Source organism: Macadamia integrifolia, chromosome 2 (assembly GCF_013358625.1).
Source record: "Macadamia integrifolia cultivar HAES 741 chromosome 2, SCU_Mint_v3, whole genome shotgun sequence".
Lineage (NCBI taxonomy): Eukaryota > Viridiplantae > Streptophyta > Magnoliopsida > Proteales > Proteaceae > Macadamia > Macadamia integrifolia.
Window position 1 is genome coordinate 10,475,093 of NC_056558.1, and position 15,460 is coordinate 10,490,552.

A 15,460-nucleotide genomic window follows, 5' to 3' on the forward strand; every position below is an offset into this window, starting at 1 on the left:
ATACTTGTTTATGAAGTAAGGAATCAAGCATGATGCATAAACCAGAAATATTTTCTAAAAGGTACTCAAAGCAGACATCATAATTAACATACAAGTGAAGAGATACAAAGAGCCATAGAGACATACCACAACTTGCCTGATCTTTCACATTCGTGATTGCACCTTTCTACCTCCAATCGATGGAAGACGGAAGTTGAGCCGAGAAACTGGGAGTTGTGAAAGACGAATAATTTCAAAGGGAAGAGCCAAGGGCATCAACAGAAGAAGCAGGACAGAGGCCCAACATGGAGGCTTTGAACTTATTTGTGGGTTCTTTTAATTGATGCAACAAACATTGCCAAATCTGAATTCAAGGAGTTACACGAATTGATCACCGTATAAAATTAGAGTGGATTATAATCGCTCTAACTTGATTACAGTTTGGGTTTTTACAGAATCGATCACCGTATAAACTTGATGCTTGGGATATGTTTCCTATGGATTACAGTTTGGGTTTTTGCAATAATTGGAGCTCTTAATTTCTACTTTCCCCCTTTGATTATAATCGCTTTAATCCTAAGCTTAGCTTGGCCGGAGTTTGCAGCGGCTCCATTTGCATCCTCATCACGGTGTCGTGGTCTTGGGCGGTTTCAGGAAAGACTGAATCTGAAACCAAACCAATCAGTCTGATTTGGAAATGGTTTCTTGTCGATTTGGTTTGGTTTAACGTGTATATTGATACTTGGACCTTCCATGTAATGATTCAGAAGAAAATGGACTCTATTTAGAGTTTTAAGTATAAGGGTAAAATAGACATTTCTCATTTTTAGTTAACAGTGTTACAAATTAGGGGTGCGGTAGACATTATTTTCATTTTTGGGAGTTACTCCAAGTTATTTTCAATTTCAGGGGTGGTACTAGATAATTTCCCTTGTTTTTTATAACTCTTCTGTTGCTAGAATGCTACGTTTTTTTTTTTTTTTTTTTTCTTTCTTTCTTTTATTAATCGGGAAATCATGAGTTAGGTTGTGGGATTCTTTCATGCTCCTTTGTCTTTTGTCCTCTTCAATTTATGTGTCATACAATCTGCTATAATTATGTGCGAAGTATAGATTCAGGTGTTGGATTATTTTTCACTTTCTATCATTTTTTGTGAGGGACTTGAATGATCTAGTAGAGAACGAACAGTAGAAGGGCCACTCCATCTGGGTTCTAAGCCTCTAATTCTCTCCTCTGTATGTGTGATCTTGATTTATTGCGTCTATTGCTTATGGATGGTCAAGTGCTGATTAGTGCTTCTTTGTGATTCAACCCCATCAGCACTTAACATTATTTCAAAAACTAAATTGAATTCCAAAGCCAACTCTGTTTTTCAAGTCCTCTTTCTTTGTTTATATAAGAGGTTACTTATCCAGTCTGTGGCTTACATTACGATATTAATTGCTTTCTTTCTTAGGTTGGTAAAGCTTTATGAGCACAACTTACCGAAAGGGAATGTGCCAAGTTGAGTCTTGATGTTGCCTTGTATCGATGTATAACCTGCGGGTTATGACTGATGAACGCCAATATGCCAATACTTAATGTTGTAGATGATGGTGGAAAGGTTGAAGGTGGTGATGCATAGTTTGGGATGATTCCTGGTTATTGCTTGTAAGCCTGTTGTGATGGTTGATGTAACAATCTGCAACCAGATTTTCTGCTTTACTGGTTGCCTCTTAGTGCAGATGTATATTATGTAGCAGTGTATTTGTATGCTATTTGAATCTTTAGTTAGAATTTTTTTCCCTTGTAATATTTTTTCTCATAATGTTTTACAATTTTCCCCTATAATATTTTTTCTCATAATGCTAAAATGGGTTGGGGGTGGGGTTCTTACCATGCTTCTGTGAGACGTGCTGGTGTATAGGTAATAGACTTCTCGATTTGCAACAGAGAAGCTTGATCTTCTCAATCTGCAACAAAATCTATTGGATCTGCTACAAAATCTACTCGATCTAAAAGAGATCGAGGTTTTGATACATATCTCTTAGTTGGAAGGTTCGTCTCTCTCTCTCTCTCTCTCTCTCTCTCTCTCTCTCAGAGTTCGATTCTCACTAGTAACATTTCTAATTTAAAGCAGATCAGGATCTGTCTCTGGTCTTATTTTCCTATTTACCTTGGCCTTCCATGTTATTTTCATTTGTGTTTTATCTTGTTTTCGTTTGTGGATTTTGTTTATGGATTGGTAATGTATACTATATCTCTGGGTTCTTTGGAATAGATAATGTTCTGCTCGTTATTAAAGCTTCCATCTCCAACCTTCCCCTTTCTCTTTGTTGCATTAATTGGATATGAGGAAGATGCTACTATTGGAATCTTGTAGGAACTTCCCTCGTCTTTGATGCTTTTGTTTATTTTGATTTGATCAATCTAGTTGATAATAAAGCGCTCATTGTCGGTTTTGATATTGTGATAATGGACCCAATTTTTTGTTCTTGTTGTTAGAAACTGATGATAAGTGGTAGTTGTGTAAAGTTTATTGTTAACTTGAAAGTTTTTATCTGTTTGGTGACTAGTGACTGAAATTGAAGTAAACATTACCAATTCTTACTAGTTCTTACCTGGGCTTTGGTTAGTGTGTTCTAATAATTCTCAGATTTGGCATAAAATTCCGGTATTGTATTCTGTCTGTATTTCTCCACTACACCTAATTTTCTCAGTTTTTCAACTATTCTTATTTCTGCCTAGATTTTGTGGTTGGTATTCTGGTATTGTTCCCCAACTGTTGGGTTGTGATTAGTGGATATTTAAAGTCCTAAACATATCCTGAACAGTGGTGAATTGTTACTACTGGTTTGTTCCTATTCTCGTGCAGCAGAGAGGCTTGTTTTACTATTACTGTGGGGGTAGCTATTAGCAGATCTATGTTGGAGCATCTGTATTTATCTGGAGTTGGGTACATCTGTATCCAGCCTTACATCACATAGTTGGTATCATGAAATGAAAATTCTTGTAAAATTTAATTCAAGCTGCCAATCAATAAAAGCATTGGGTATGGGGGACAACAGCAACAACAAATGAAAGCATAGATTAGCACATTTGAGAACCAAAACTGACACCATTGACCATACTCATAGACCAATCTTCAACTTAGGACATTTAGATCAGCCCCTACTAAAGTGATAAACAGAATTCCCTTTGATCTTTAAATTCCAATTCATTTTCTCTTTTTTACCCAAAAAAAAAAATTCATTTTCTCTCTAAACCTCAGTGAATTTTCCCATTAAAATTGTTGACCTACTAGAGATGACCTCTAGATCAGATATCCAGAAGATCTGGTCTTTGAGTCAATGAGTAGGTGCACTGATAAAGTTAGTTTATATTGAGAAACTTATTTACTGTGTTCTATTTCAGGTTGTTGGCTGTTGTTGTTGGTGTTGGTTGTTGTAGTTTGTCTCTTTGCTGTTTTTTGTTTTGTTCCTCCTGGGGCTGGCTTTTCCTTGTTGGCTTAAGCCTCCCCTCCCCCTTCCCCCTTCCACCTTCCCCCTTCCCCCTTCCCCCTTCCCCCTTCCCCCCTTTTTTCCCTTGTATTTTCTTTTCTCTTTGGGTATAAATTTATTATTCATAAAAAAAATATATAAATGGAACATATTATAGTCTAAAACAGTGTCATTGGCATTCACCTTCTGAGCACACCTTCAATGGCTCAAGGTTTGCAAACTTTTACAATCTATATAAACTAAAAGTATTAAATTTTTTATTTACATTATTTATTTTAATGAAGATAGAATTAAGGACAATGGGATCATCACAAGCATCAACCTCCCAAAGTCAGATAAGGGAGCTTCGTGAGGAGGGTACTAGGTGGAAAAAATTTAAAGATGACTTAGGAGATAAGATGTAAAGGGATTATTAGCGTACGAGGAGCGTTAATTAGATATATCATTGTACTTGTTTCCTGCTAATGTTGGTGTGTTTTCTTAATGGATAATTGATAAAGGACATTGAGATATTTACTATTTGATTTTTAAAACTTTTGGAATCGATGTACTCAAGACATTTATTTCCATCTGTATGAAATTTCTAGTTAGTTAATGTTTGATCTGATAAATTATTCGATGGAATTCTTTTCTCTTCTTTTGTCTTGATAGATGGTTTTTTTTAACTGACAATATCTTACTATCTTTGTAGTGGCATATGTGTTTTCAAACAAAGCGATCATATTATTATTACTTACCATATTTTGTGACTTGTAATTTTGACAAACTAGGATGGATAATGATCAAGTGAGGGAGGTTTCGTAAAGGAAAGAAACCTACAAGGACGAAAGGTCAATAGGTACGTTGGACAGAGACAATGGACAATACTCCCATTGATCTCCTTGTTGAAGAGGCAGTGAAAGGGAATAAATGTGACAAGACTTTCACAAGCCCAACATTCACCTTTGTTTCTCGTTTAATCTAATGCTATTTATTTTTAGCAGATATTTGCATTTTCTTGTTTGGTATATGTACTCTATACCATCTGTCCTTAGTATGGGTTACATTGAATTAGGTAGCATTTGTCCGAGAAACGTCCTAGGTGTCTTTGCCTCAACATCTTGGACTCAATCTATCCCTCTATCATCAACATGGTCATTATCATTAATTAACATTGATTGGATCTGCCATTGATGTATATATCTTTTATTCCTTACCTTTTTTTCTGTGTGTGTGTGTGTGTGTGTGTGTGTGTGTGTGTGTGTGTGTGTGTGTGTGTTACAGTTTCAGTACTACCTATTAGATAGAAAATCTATATGTTTCTGTTATATTTTGTTCTGAATTTGTCTCCTACATTGGCACAGTCTGATGCTTTACTAAACATCAGGCTGATACTAATACATTAATGTAAAATTCAAATAAAAAAAATACATTGATGTAAAACCTTGTGTTGAATAGCATCTCTAGTTTCAAATTTTTCGATAGTCCGAATTTTTAATGTTTATTTTGCCTCTTGCCAACTCCATTTAAACTCACATGTGAACTTTCAACCCCATCCATTTTGCTATGTGGCTGAACTGATTTAGGAGACATTATGATGTAATTATTATTATTATTATTATTATTATTATTATTATTATTATTATTATTATTATTTTAATAATGGGTATCTAGGCTTTCGGCCTGACTAATCTTGCTTACCCATACTGATCCCACAATAGCATGGAAATGTTTGTTCCACATTGGTTGTATTTTTTGTTGACTTGGATCACATAAGTCCTATATATTTTATGGGTTCCATGTTGATACATGGTTTTTATAGTTGCCTAATTCAAATTTATAATGGCATCTTAATTATGTAATTATGTTAAATAATTTTACCATGTAAAATAAATGGTAAACAAACATTGGAAAATTTTATAGTGATATTTTACAACTTATTTTACCTCCTAGAAAAAAACGTTGGAAAATATATCAACAAAGAAAATTTTACATGTAAATTTTTAAAATTTTACATGACGCGGAAACAAACGGAGCCTAAGTTGCAATATGGTCCTATGTGGCAGAGAACTTTCTTTTGAAATAAAATTCCAAAGGTAAAGTGAAATAATATGAAGGTATCCATAGAATGAAGTTTCTACCAAAAACAAGCTTCTACTTGGGATGTATGGTTTAAAGTAGAACTAAGCATTTTCCTTTCTTTAGTACACACTTATTCATGAAGATGATGAGAACAATTTCCAAATAATTTGTCTTTTACTTCATTTCTAACCAAGGTTAGCGTTGTGCTTGTGCAGCACTGGGGCCCTAGGTTCTTATCCAGAACGCGGAGCCAATACGTTGTAAAACTAGAGCTCCACTCATGCTGGGCTGTGAGTGGTGAGCTCTGGGACTGTAATGTGGCCTCAGCCCAGAGGTCCAATACTCCTCCAGGGTTGGAGAAATGACCACAACAATGGCCGCAGAGCCTATTCCTTACCATCTCGTACCAAACGATAACTCCTCCATTCCCCAACTCTATCAGAAAACTCTCTCAACCCTCTTGAACACCAACTGCAGCACTTCTCTGCAACATCTCAAACAAACCCATGCCCAGATTATAAGGATTGGCCTCTCCCAAGACAGTTACGTTGCTGGTTCCTTGGTTAAGTGTTATGCCAATCCTTATTTTAGCAGTTTGGGTTGTGCGCTCAAGGTCTTCAACCAAGTTCCGCAACCTAACGCCTTCTTATGGAACTCCATGATCAAAGGGTTCTTAGAAAACAATGCCTCAGATGAAGCCATCACCTTGTATCGTAAGATGGTGGTTGCAGATTCCAAGCCCAACAAGTTCACCTTCCCGACCCTGTTCAAGGCCTGTGCTGTAGCTAGGGCGGTCGAAGAGGGGTTTCAAGTTCACGCCCACGCCCTAAAACATGGTCTGATTAGAGGAGATGGCCACATAAGAAGTTCTGGGATTCAGATGTACGCGTCCTGCAGCCGCGTTCTAGAGGCTCGCCTGATGCTTGACGGGGGCGCCGGTGAATCAGATGCCGTATGCTGGAACGCGATGATTGATGGGTACTTCAAAAATGGGGACATGGAGGCCGCAAGGGGCTTGTTTGAGAGTATGCCAGAGAGGAATGTCGACTCCTGGAACGCCATGATCTCTGGCTATACAAGATGTGGTATGATAGATGCTGCAAAACAATTGTTCGACGCTATGCCTCAGAGAAATGAGATCTCTTGGAGCGCAATGATCGATGGTTGTAACAAAGGAGGTCGTTTCAAGGATGCTTTGATGGTCTTCCATCAGATGCAAAGAGAGGGAGTTCGCCCGAGAAAGTTCGTCCTTTCTAGCGTACTAGCCGCTTGTGCAAATGTTGGAGCTCTTGATCAAGGCAGATGGATTGAGACATACATAAAGAGGGATTCCATCAGATTGGATGCAGTTCTAGGGACTTCTCTGGTGGATATGTATGCCAAGTGTGGGCGACTTGACTTGGCATGGGAGGTTTTTGAGAAGATGAAACACAAAGAAGTCTTCTCATGGAATGCCATGATAGGAGGCCTTGCAATTCACGGACGTGCAGATGATGCAATCGAGCTCTTTCTGAAGATGCAGAGGGAGGAGTTTAGACCAGATGGGATCACCTTCTTAGGTGTCCTAAACGCGTGTGCTCATTCAGGTTTTGTCGATAAAGGCCTCAGCTACTTCACTTCCATGAAAGAAGTGTTTGAGATAGAGCCCACAATGGAGCACTACGGCTGTGTGGTCGACCTCCTTGGCCGCTCAGGGCATTTGTTAGAGGCCGAAGAGCTCATAAAATCGATGCCCATGAAACCAAATGCAGCTGTTTGGGGAGCTCTATTAGGTGCTTTTAGAATCCATGGGAATCTAGAACTGGGCGAGAGAGTTGGGAAGCTCTTGCTTGAATTGGAACCACAGAACAGTGGTCGTTATGCTCTGCTATCTAATATATATGCCAAGGCAGGGAGATGGGATGAAGTCACCAAAGTGAGGAAGATGATGAAGGAAAAGGGTATAAAGACAATTCCAGGAGCTAGCTTGATTGACATGGATGGAACTATTCATGAATTCATAATGGGTAATGGTTCTCACCCACAGATGGATAAGATCCATTCCATGTTGAAGGAGATGATTACAAGACTACAATTAGAGGAAGCTTATAAACCAGATACTAGTCAAGTTCTGTTTGATATTGGTGAGGAGGAGAAGGAAAGCAGCCTCTGCTACCACAGTGAAAAACTTGCAATTGCCTTTGGATTACTAAACACATCACCTGGGGCTACCATCCGCATTGTGAAGAACCTCAGAGTGTGCGAGGATTGTCACTCCATGACCAAGCTTGTTTCCCATGTTTATAACCGTGAGATAATAGTGAGGGACCGTGTGCGGTTCCATAAGTTCAACAAGGGGAGCTGTTCATGCAAGGATTTTTGGTAGGAGAAATTTGTCTGCTCATTACCTATCCAATGTTTGTCCCAAAATTTCCCTACCAATCACCATTTTAGAATCCCAGAATTGCTCACATTTCCTTTTTGGGTGAATGGAAAATTAATTGAGAGAAAAGGTAGAGCACAATGCATAGCCCACAAATCTAACACCGTGAGAATCTTTTGAGAGACAATTGCTTAAGTAGAACCATTTTTTAATTAATACCCACAATACCCTTCTCTATTGTCTTCAACCTTTCAACCAAAATCAAAAAATGAACAAGGGGCTGGTTTTGGAACCCTAGCCCCCTGCCCTCTTCTTCTTCTCTGTCTCCATTGCCGATCTATATGCACTGCGGCCGGTGAATCTTCATTAAAGTGTGTTGAGCCCCTCCTCGTTCCTCTTCTTCGTCTCCATTCCCAATCAATTTGCAGAGGCGGTTTCTCTAAGGGTATTGAGCTCCTCTGTGGAGGAGCTCAATCCAGCTTATAATTGATTACTGAACTTATTTAATGGATATGGGTATGATTCGAATCGATTCAGCGACCAATGCTGCGTTTTATTTGGAAAAAAATTATGAACTTTCCTGTTGTTGGCACTGGGCAGGTGGAGGAGGAGATGTAAAGTAAGTTGCAGAGAAGTTCATCACCAGAGAAGAAGAACCAAAACACTGATGTGTTCGGTTCGCATTCTTGCGATGCATTCTTGGAATGCATTCTCAACTTAGAATGAGAACTTTAAGTTAGAATGCATCTTTGATTTAGAATGAAAACTATGTTTGGTATAATATTTATATTCTCATTCTTAAAAATACATTCTTCACCTATTTGCATCTTGGTCCATCATATCAGGAATATTTTGTCTATCTTATCCCCATGCATGTTGTTGTTGTGTAGTAACTAAGGACGGAAAGCCGGAACCCCTTGTATTTTCCTCATTGTCATGATTATTATCAATGATACTCAAGTCTTCACAATGATACTTGTCAAACAACCAATCATTTGCTTGTTGTTTCCTGATAAAATTGTGTATGGCTACACAGGCAATTACCATTTCAACCTATGTCCTAAATTGATATGAAGGCATGGTCTTGAGAACGGAAACTGTTTCTTAAAGATACAAAAACATCTCTCAATTGTACTCCTTAACGAAGAATGAGTGATTAAACCGTTCTTTAGCCCCTTGTGGTTTTCTGTGGTTATAATCTTGTTTATGGTAATGCACATTTTTGAACAGGGCAAAGTATCTAGGGACATTTGAAAATCCGAGATCAACAAGGTAATACTTTCCTGTAAATACACACAATTCATAAGTAAAATAATTGTGAATATTTATCCAAAAAATAACTATCAAATATTTCATATATCAAATAATATTTGTAATAATCAAAATAATAATTACATAATTACGTTATGGAGGATGAGGGAATTTCAAATTGGTGACACCATCCCCATCCGATGTTATTTTCCAATAATACTTTCCATGTAATCCATGCACTTCTCAAGGCCCTATAACAATTCTTAATTGTTTGCATATCATAATTGGCTTGCTTTGACTCATTAAACTGCTTTAAAATGATATGCCAAGCATCCCTACTAAAACTAGTGTTTATTCTAGCCCCTTTACGTACTTGATCAATAAGATGTCAATAAAATGTTTTTTGTAATCATCTGTCCAATTTGCTGGCCCTTTGACGATTTCCTTCCCAATCTCCATCTTTCTTTTTTTACTAGCATTCTCATTCATAGCAATTTCTTTCCCCCTTGACAGATTGGATGATTTCTCTTGTGTATCCATCATTCTTATCTTACTTGTAGTCACTTTAACCTGGCAATAAGCATAAGGATGTCCAACCTTGATCATCATAACTAATTAATTCAACATATAGGTTAATAATTAAAAAATATATCACATTAATAAACAAAGTGCAGCTAGCTAAAAGGCTAAAGTTAAGATAATAACAGGATCATACAATAAATAAGAAGAGAAGAACAGACAAGCTCAAGTAGAAGCACATGGATACATCAGAAAGTCACTGATGTTGCATGGGAATATGCTTAGCCCGTCATACATTGCTAGATCTTAGAAGAAATATTCCTATCAAATTGGCTTATTCTGATCTTACCTTAAACAACATGGTTAAGTCATCTATAACTATTCTGCATTTGAACTCAGTTCTGATTCTCAAGTTCACTGATCTTAAATGATGGCTTTCTTAGGATTAAAGTAAAGAAAAGTAAAGTTTCTATAAATAATCAAAGGAGGAAAAGTAATGTACAACTCCTACACAATTGGAGGCAAAGTAGTTTAGTGAGATTTCTTCCTGTTGGGTTTCCTAGTTGATGTGCTAGATATCAAATTTTCAATGTGGATCTTGGAAGACTGAATTCATAATATCAAAATTCAAGAGCTTTGGTTCTGCACTTGAAACACACAATGGACCTTTGATGGATAACTCTTGAGTCACTATCTACTGTTCTCCAAATAAGGAGGAGAAAAGCTTTGGAGATGAAAAGGGTTGGGCTGGGGTGATCATTACAAAAGAAAAGGGCTCGGCTTGCCATCTTTGACTAAATCATATCAATGGGCTTTTGGGGTTTTGATGAATTTTTTTTTTTTCCATGGAATTTTCTTGAGGGATCAATAACTCTTATAAAATAAAATAAGAGTTATTGATCATGGGAACAGAATTTCCAAATGTTAGGAGGCCCACTTGGGATATAGAACCATCCATGGTTCTTGTTTCTCTTAGTTATTGTACTATACGAAGATGGGTTTTCAAGCATGCAAAGATACCTCCTTGTCCAAATGGAGCAGTGGTAATGAGGTAATGAGACTATGTGGTAAGAGATCTGTGGTTGCATCGGATGTAATGAGACTATGTGGTAAGATATTCATACATATCTAGAAAGACAAGGAAATGATCTTGTTTGTAGATGTGTGGACATGTGGTAGGAGATATGTTCATAACTTATTTCTAAAGGGAATGCCATTTTCATGGAGGTTTTTGGTTCAGAAATGCATGCAAGACAAGGAATGATAAAAGAGCAAGCATAATATACTAGTCCACCAAGTAATTGGCAAAGGCTTTGGTCCTTTCTATGACCCCCCAAAAAACCAAGCTTGCTATGTTAGAGATGGTATTAATGATTGAGAGAAATAAACAGATGTAACTTTCATCACCTTAGATTTTAGTAGGCCTAAGGGAAAAACTTGGATCTTCACTTTGACATTTTTTTTTCTTTTTCTCAAGTAACTAAATTTAGACAGAGCTTCTTTTAAATTGTCTCACTGTTGCCTTTACTCTATACTCTGTTATGTTGAAACCATGTGGGGGGATGCACCTACCTCTTTCCTATCCCCCAAGCACTCTTATCACATAGGCTCTAACATGTCTCAATTTTGGCTACTTGCCCCTAAAATGGCATTTCTTATGAGGGCTTTACTGATTTATGATAACACTCTGTTCTTTCAATATTTTTTTTGAACACTTGAAATGCACAATTTTATACCTTGTTCGATGATACACAGCATGGGAGAATTAAGAGGATTATGACCCTAAGATAGTTAGAGGAAGTTGAAATACAAGAAGACTTCTAGAACAAAAATTGATAAACAGATTTAAATCAGAATGGCTAAAATAAGTTCAGACAGTGAGAGCACGAGTAGACTTCTAGATCACATCCTCATGGAAAAGAGAAAAGAAGAGGAAGAGGGGGAGGAAGAGGGGGAGGGGGAGGGGGGGGCCAGAAATAAAACACGGAAGTTTCTTCTCCCACAATACCCACTCTCAAATCTCTTTCCTCCGCAACACCACTCACAGTAATGTAGCATCCACTCCAATTTGGATGCTCCAAAGCCATCACCAAGAAAGAAATTTATTCTGTAGTGTTGATTCAAACTTCCCATCTAAAATCCTAAAATCAAAAGTAGAAAATACAGAAATTTGGAGACCATTTCAAGAAAATCTCTAAAATGGGAAAATCAGATCAGATAAACGAAGAAGAAAATCTCACTGTAAAACATACTTTAGAAACCATTTCAATAAAATCTCAATTCGATCTCCAACTAAGAAGATGAGGTTATATGATAAAATCAAAAAAGGTAACCACAACAGTAAATGGGAAAATCAGATCAGATAAACGAAGAAGAAGAAGATACCGTAGGGTTTGAGGAGAAATCGACAACGATCGTTGATTGCTGAAGCCCCCTCAGCTCACAGGTTCTTCTCCATGAAGCTTCCCTCGCAGGTTTCCTCTCAATGCTTCTTCGCTCTCTAGGTCAAGGATGAAAGTCGAGTTTATCATGAGCCTTGAGAACGAGTTTGATCACTTATTTTTCAGAACGTGGAATGGACAAATTTGCCCGTTCTAAAACAACCCTTGTTTTCCATGGCATTGTAGTTCTCATGAACGAGAATGCAAACCAAACACTACTAAACACATCCCAGAATGCATTCCAGGCCTAGAATGCATTCCAAGAACGCATACCAAACACATCAAGTGAACCCATTTCCATTTCCATCTCCATCTCACCTTCCACCACCACATCCGTTAAATTTTTTCTCTACTCTGTTACATCTTTGCTTTTCCCTCTTCCTGAACTGGGAGTGTTTGATAAAATGCAGGTATTGGCAGACAGCACGAGAAAGGGAAGGAGAGAATCCAATGAAGACACCTCTTCCTTATATCATCATATTTGGCATGTCTACCCCTTTTGTCATCTTAGACATTACCTTTGCCAATGGTTGGATCAAAGTCCCTGTCCGCCAATTCACCACTGTTACTGCTTACTCTACCCACATCCCACATAGACAAAGCCCACAAAAGCCTTCTCTGCATTCACTACTCTTTCCTCTGCTATTTCAAATTTCTAAGAACACCAACTCAGAAAAAAAAAAAAAAGCTGGCAAGTTATTTATGGGAATGCTATCTTCCTTTGGAAATCCTTTGTTGTGTTTCTAAGAGGGCTACATCATCTTACATATGTTGATTTTTCTTCTTATCAGTACCCTTTATAATCAACGTCTTGGAAAGATGATTATTATCAAGCTCACTGCAACTTCATGTTTTTTTAGCTTCTTACTAGAACTCTGCATATTTTTGTTGAATTCAAAGTGAAGGATCAAGAACAAGGGAAGCAACTTTATTGCCTTCACAGATATATGTTTTTAAGTCCGCATCTACCAATACATACAGTTGGAAAACTTGAATTGGGACTCCACTTGAGAACATTTGCAGGAAGGGATTGCTTGGAAGGATGGGCCAGGGGCTCAATACCCTTAGAGAAACCGTCACTGCAATCGATTGGGAATGGAGATGAAGAAGAGGAAGGAGGCAGGGGCTCAACATGCTTTAATGAAGACTCATCAGTTGCCGTGCATACTGATCAGCAACGAGGAAGAAGAAGAAAGGGGGGGGGGGGCGGTTAGGGGGCTAAGGTTCCAAAACCAGCCCCTTGTTCATTTTTTTATTTTGGTTGGAAGGTTGGAGACAATAGAGAAGGGTATTATGGGTATTAAATAAAAAATGGTTCCACTTATCGGATTGCCTCTCAAAAGATTCTCACAGTGATAGATTTGTGGTTTAAATGTAATAAACGAAACTCGATGGACAATAACATAATAGAGGCAAACAGATTTGTGAGTTTAAATATAATAAACGAAACCCGATGGACGATAACATAATAGAGGCAAACGTGGGAGGTGGATGTAAATATTTTCTTAGGAATTACAAGAGAAACAACAATTTGGAATAAAAAGATTTTTAAAAAAATTCTGGAAGCGATTAAGCCAAAACTCGTGAAATAGTAAAAATATATCTAAGAATATTTGAAATGAGCCAAACAATCTTATGCCAAAAACCTTTTGGCATTTTAATCTAATAAATTTCTTTGATGAATTTGCATGTCCGAGGAAACGACCAATTCTTAACAATATAAAAGATAAATTATATCAAACGTCAATATTATTATGGAGGTTTGAGATCCTATGCCAAATTCCATTGCAATTAATAGAGGAATCCTTAGCCATTATCAAGTCATAGATAAATGATAGGGTATAGAAGACTTCTCATGAGGAAGAAGTAATGGGAGGAGGCACAGATCTAGATAACTCGAAATCCCTGGCATACTCAACCTTTTCCCATAAATATTACATCCCATTAATGCTCGATCAAATGGTGTCCCAAACAAGATTCTATACCTCAAAATTTCTCCAAACCCAAAATGCATTGGGAAATTGTCTTAAAATTTTTCTCCAAGCCCTAAATGCTGGGCAATTGTCCAAATGGAACCTGACTTTGAAGTATTTCAAGCATACCCAATCAGGTTCCAAATACACTCAAATTTTAGTTTCAATGCCCTTTAAGCCTTTAATTCTAAAATCCATCCGTTAAAGTTTCTTATTAATGAATGGAATTATCATACCCTCCAAGTTGCAATTCAAAACAGTCAAAAAGACTCAAAACCAGAGGGTATCCTCCAATGCTAATATTACTTCAAATCAGTGGAAAAAAAGAAACCAACCAGGAGAAGCAGGAAAAATAAGGTAGATGGATTAAATATGTCAGAGATAGCTTTCTAGGCTGCATTTCCATCAATTAACGCAGGTTTAAACCTGCTCAGAGCCCAGTGCATACTTCATCATTCTATATGATCCAATCTGAAGAAAAAATAAATAAATAAATAAATAAAAACCAGAAGGATGATAACCAAGTTGGGAGTCCTCAGATGAAAATGCTTATATTTGTCATCAAATTAATTATCAGGTCTCAAAGATTTCATGCCATCATAGGACCCCAAAATCATACTAAACAGAAAAAAAAAAAAAAAAAGGATCGGTAAAGAGGTGGTCATCAAAGATAAGAGAAGGCCATCGAAGATGCAATCTGTATTGGAAAATCGGTATCAATTCTAGAGAGTGGAGAAAACTTTTAAAAAGAAGTTTCGGAGAACATTATCCTCTGCGTCTGGAGGGAATACGAAGGAGGAGATGCATCTAAGCCACTTTAAGATCAAAAGAGATAAAGAAGAACACTCTTCCAACTAAGGATCCTGCTCCACGGAGAAAAGGAAAACAAACGAAACACAGAAACAGACTAAAGAAATCGAAATATCTGAGAAACCTGAAGACTGAAAGTATGAGCTTTCGCATCCTTTTCCAATTCTCTCCAGCTATATATATTTGAGAAATTAGGGTTTCCTTGGTCGATAAGCTTCTTTTTTTTCCCATATGTAATTACTAAAAAACCCGTGGGAAGTGAATTCACGAAAACACCCTCATTTTGCTTAGAGATGGGGCTGTCCACTATAAATCCAGTGCAGTAAGAAGAATGGCCCACCACATGCTCTCTTTCTCTATTTTTCTCTCTTTTGCTAACCATGGGTATCAATATCTTCGGCCTAATTAGTTTAGAGAGAGAGAGAGGGATTTGCAAAAATCTGGTGATCTTTAAAGGGCAGGCCACATGCAGCACAATCTTCGTCATCTTCTTCTTCTTTTTCCCCTCCCTTGCTGTTGTTGCATGTTGCAGTTTTATTTTTTTTTTCTTCAAAGCAAAACACTCAAAACCTTAAAACCTAGTGT

At 37.4% G+C, this 15,460-nt stretch overlaps 1 protein-coding gene, 1 long non-coding RNA gene and 2 other non-coding genes across 4 annotated transcripts; 1 reads left to right on the top strand and 3 right to left on the bottom strand.

Moving 5' to 3' along the window:
- The first annotated feature begins 5,714 nt into the window (after window positions 1-5,714).
- LOC122089796 (pentatricopeptide repeat-containing protein At5g48910-like) lies at window positions 5,715-8,868 on the top strand. The gene has a single exon (XM_042659480.1). It carries the CDS (start codon window positions 5,881-5,883, stop codon window positions 7,882-7,884), a length of 2,004 nt encoding a protein of 667 aa, XP_042515414.1. The 5' UTR covers window positions 5,715-5,880; the 3' UTR covers window positions 7,885-8,868.
- A 460-nt stretch (window positions 8,869-9,328) lies between these two features.
- On the bottom strand, window positions 9,329-13,213 carry LOC122088096. Its single transcript, XR_006142977.1, has 2 exons — window positions 12,037-13,213; window positions 9,329-9,702 (listed from the first exon to the last, which is right to left on the bottom strand). It is a non-coding gene; the product is annotated as an uncharacterized LOC122088096 (long non-coding RNA).
- A 1,224-nt stretch (window positions 13,214-14,437) lies between these two features.
- On the bottom strand, window positions 14,438-14,525 carry LOC122072495. Its single transcript, XR_006138508.1, has one exon. It is a non-coding gene; the product is annotated as a small nucleolar RNA snoR118 (small nucleolar RNA).
- A 71-nt stretch (window positions 14,526-14,596) lies between these two features.
- On the bottom strand, window positions 14,597-14,670 carry LOC122072481. Its single transcript, XR_006138495.1, has one exon. It is a non-coding gene; the product is annotated as a small nucleolar RNA R66 (small nucleolar RNA).
- Window positions 14,671-15,460: the final 790 nt, after the last annotated feature.

Coding starts and splice junctions, on each gene's coding strand:
- LOC122089796 (XM_042659480.1), top strand. CDS start 5,881: ATGACCACAACAATGGCCGCAGAGCCTATTCCTTACCATCTCGTACCA.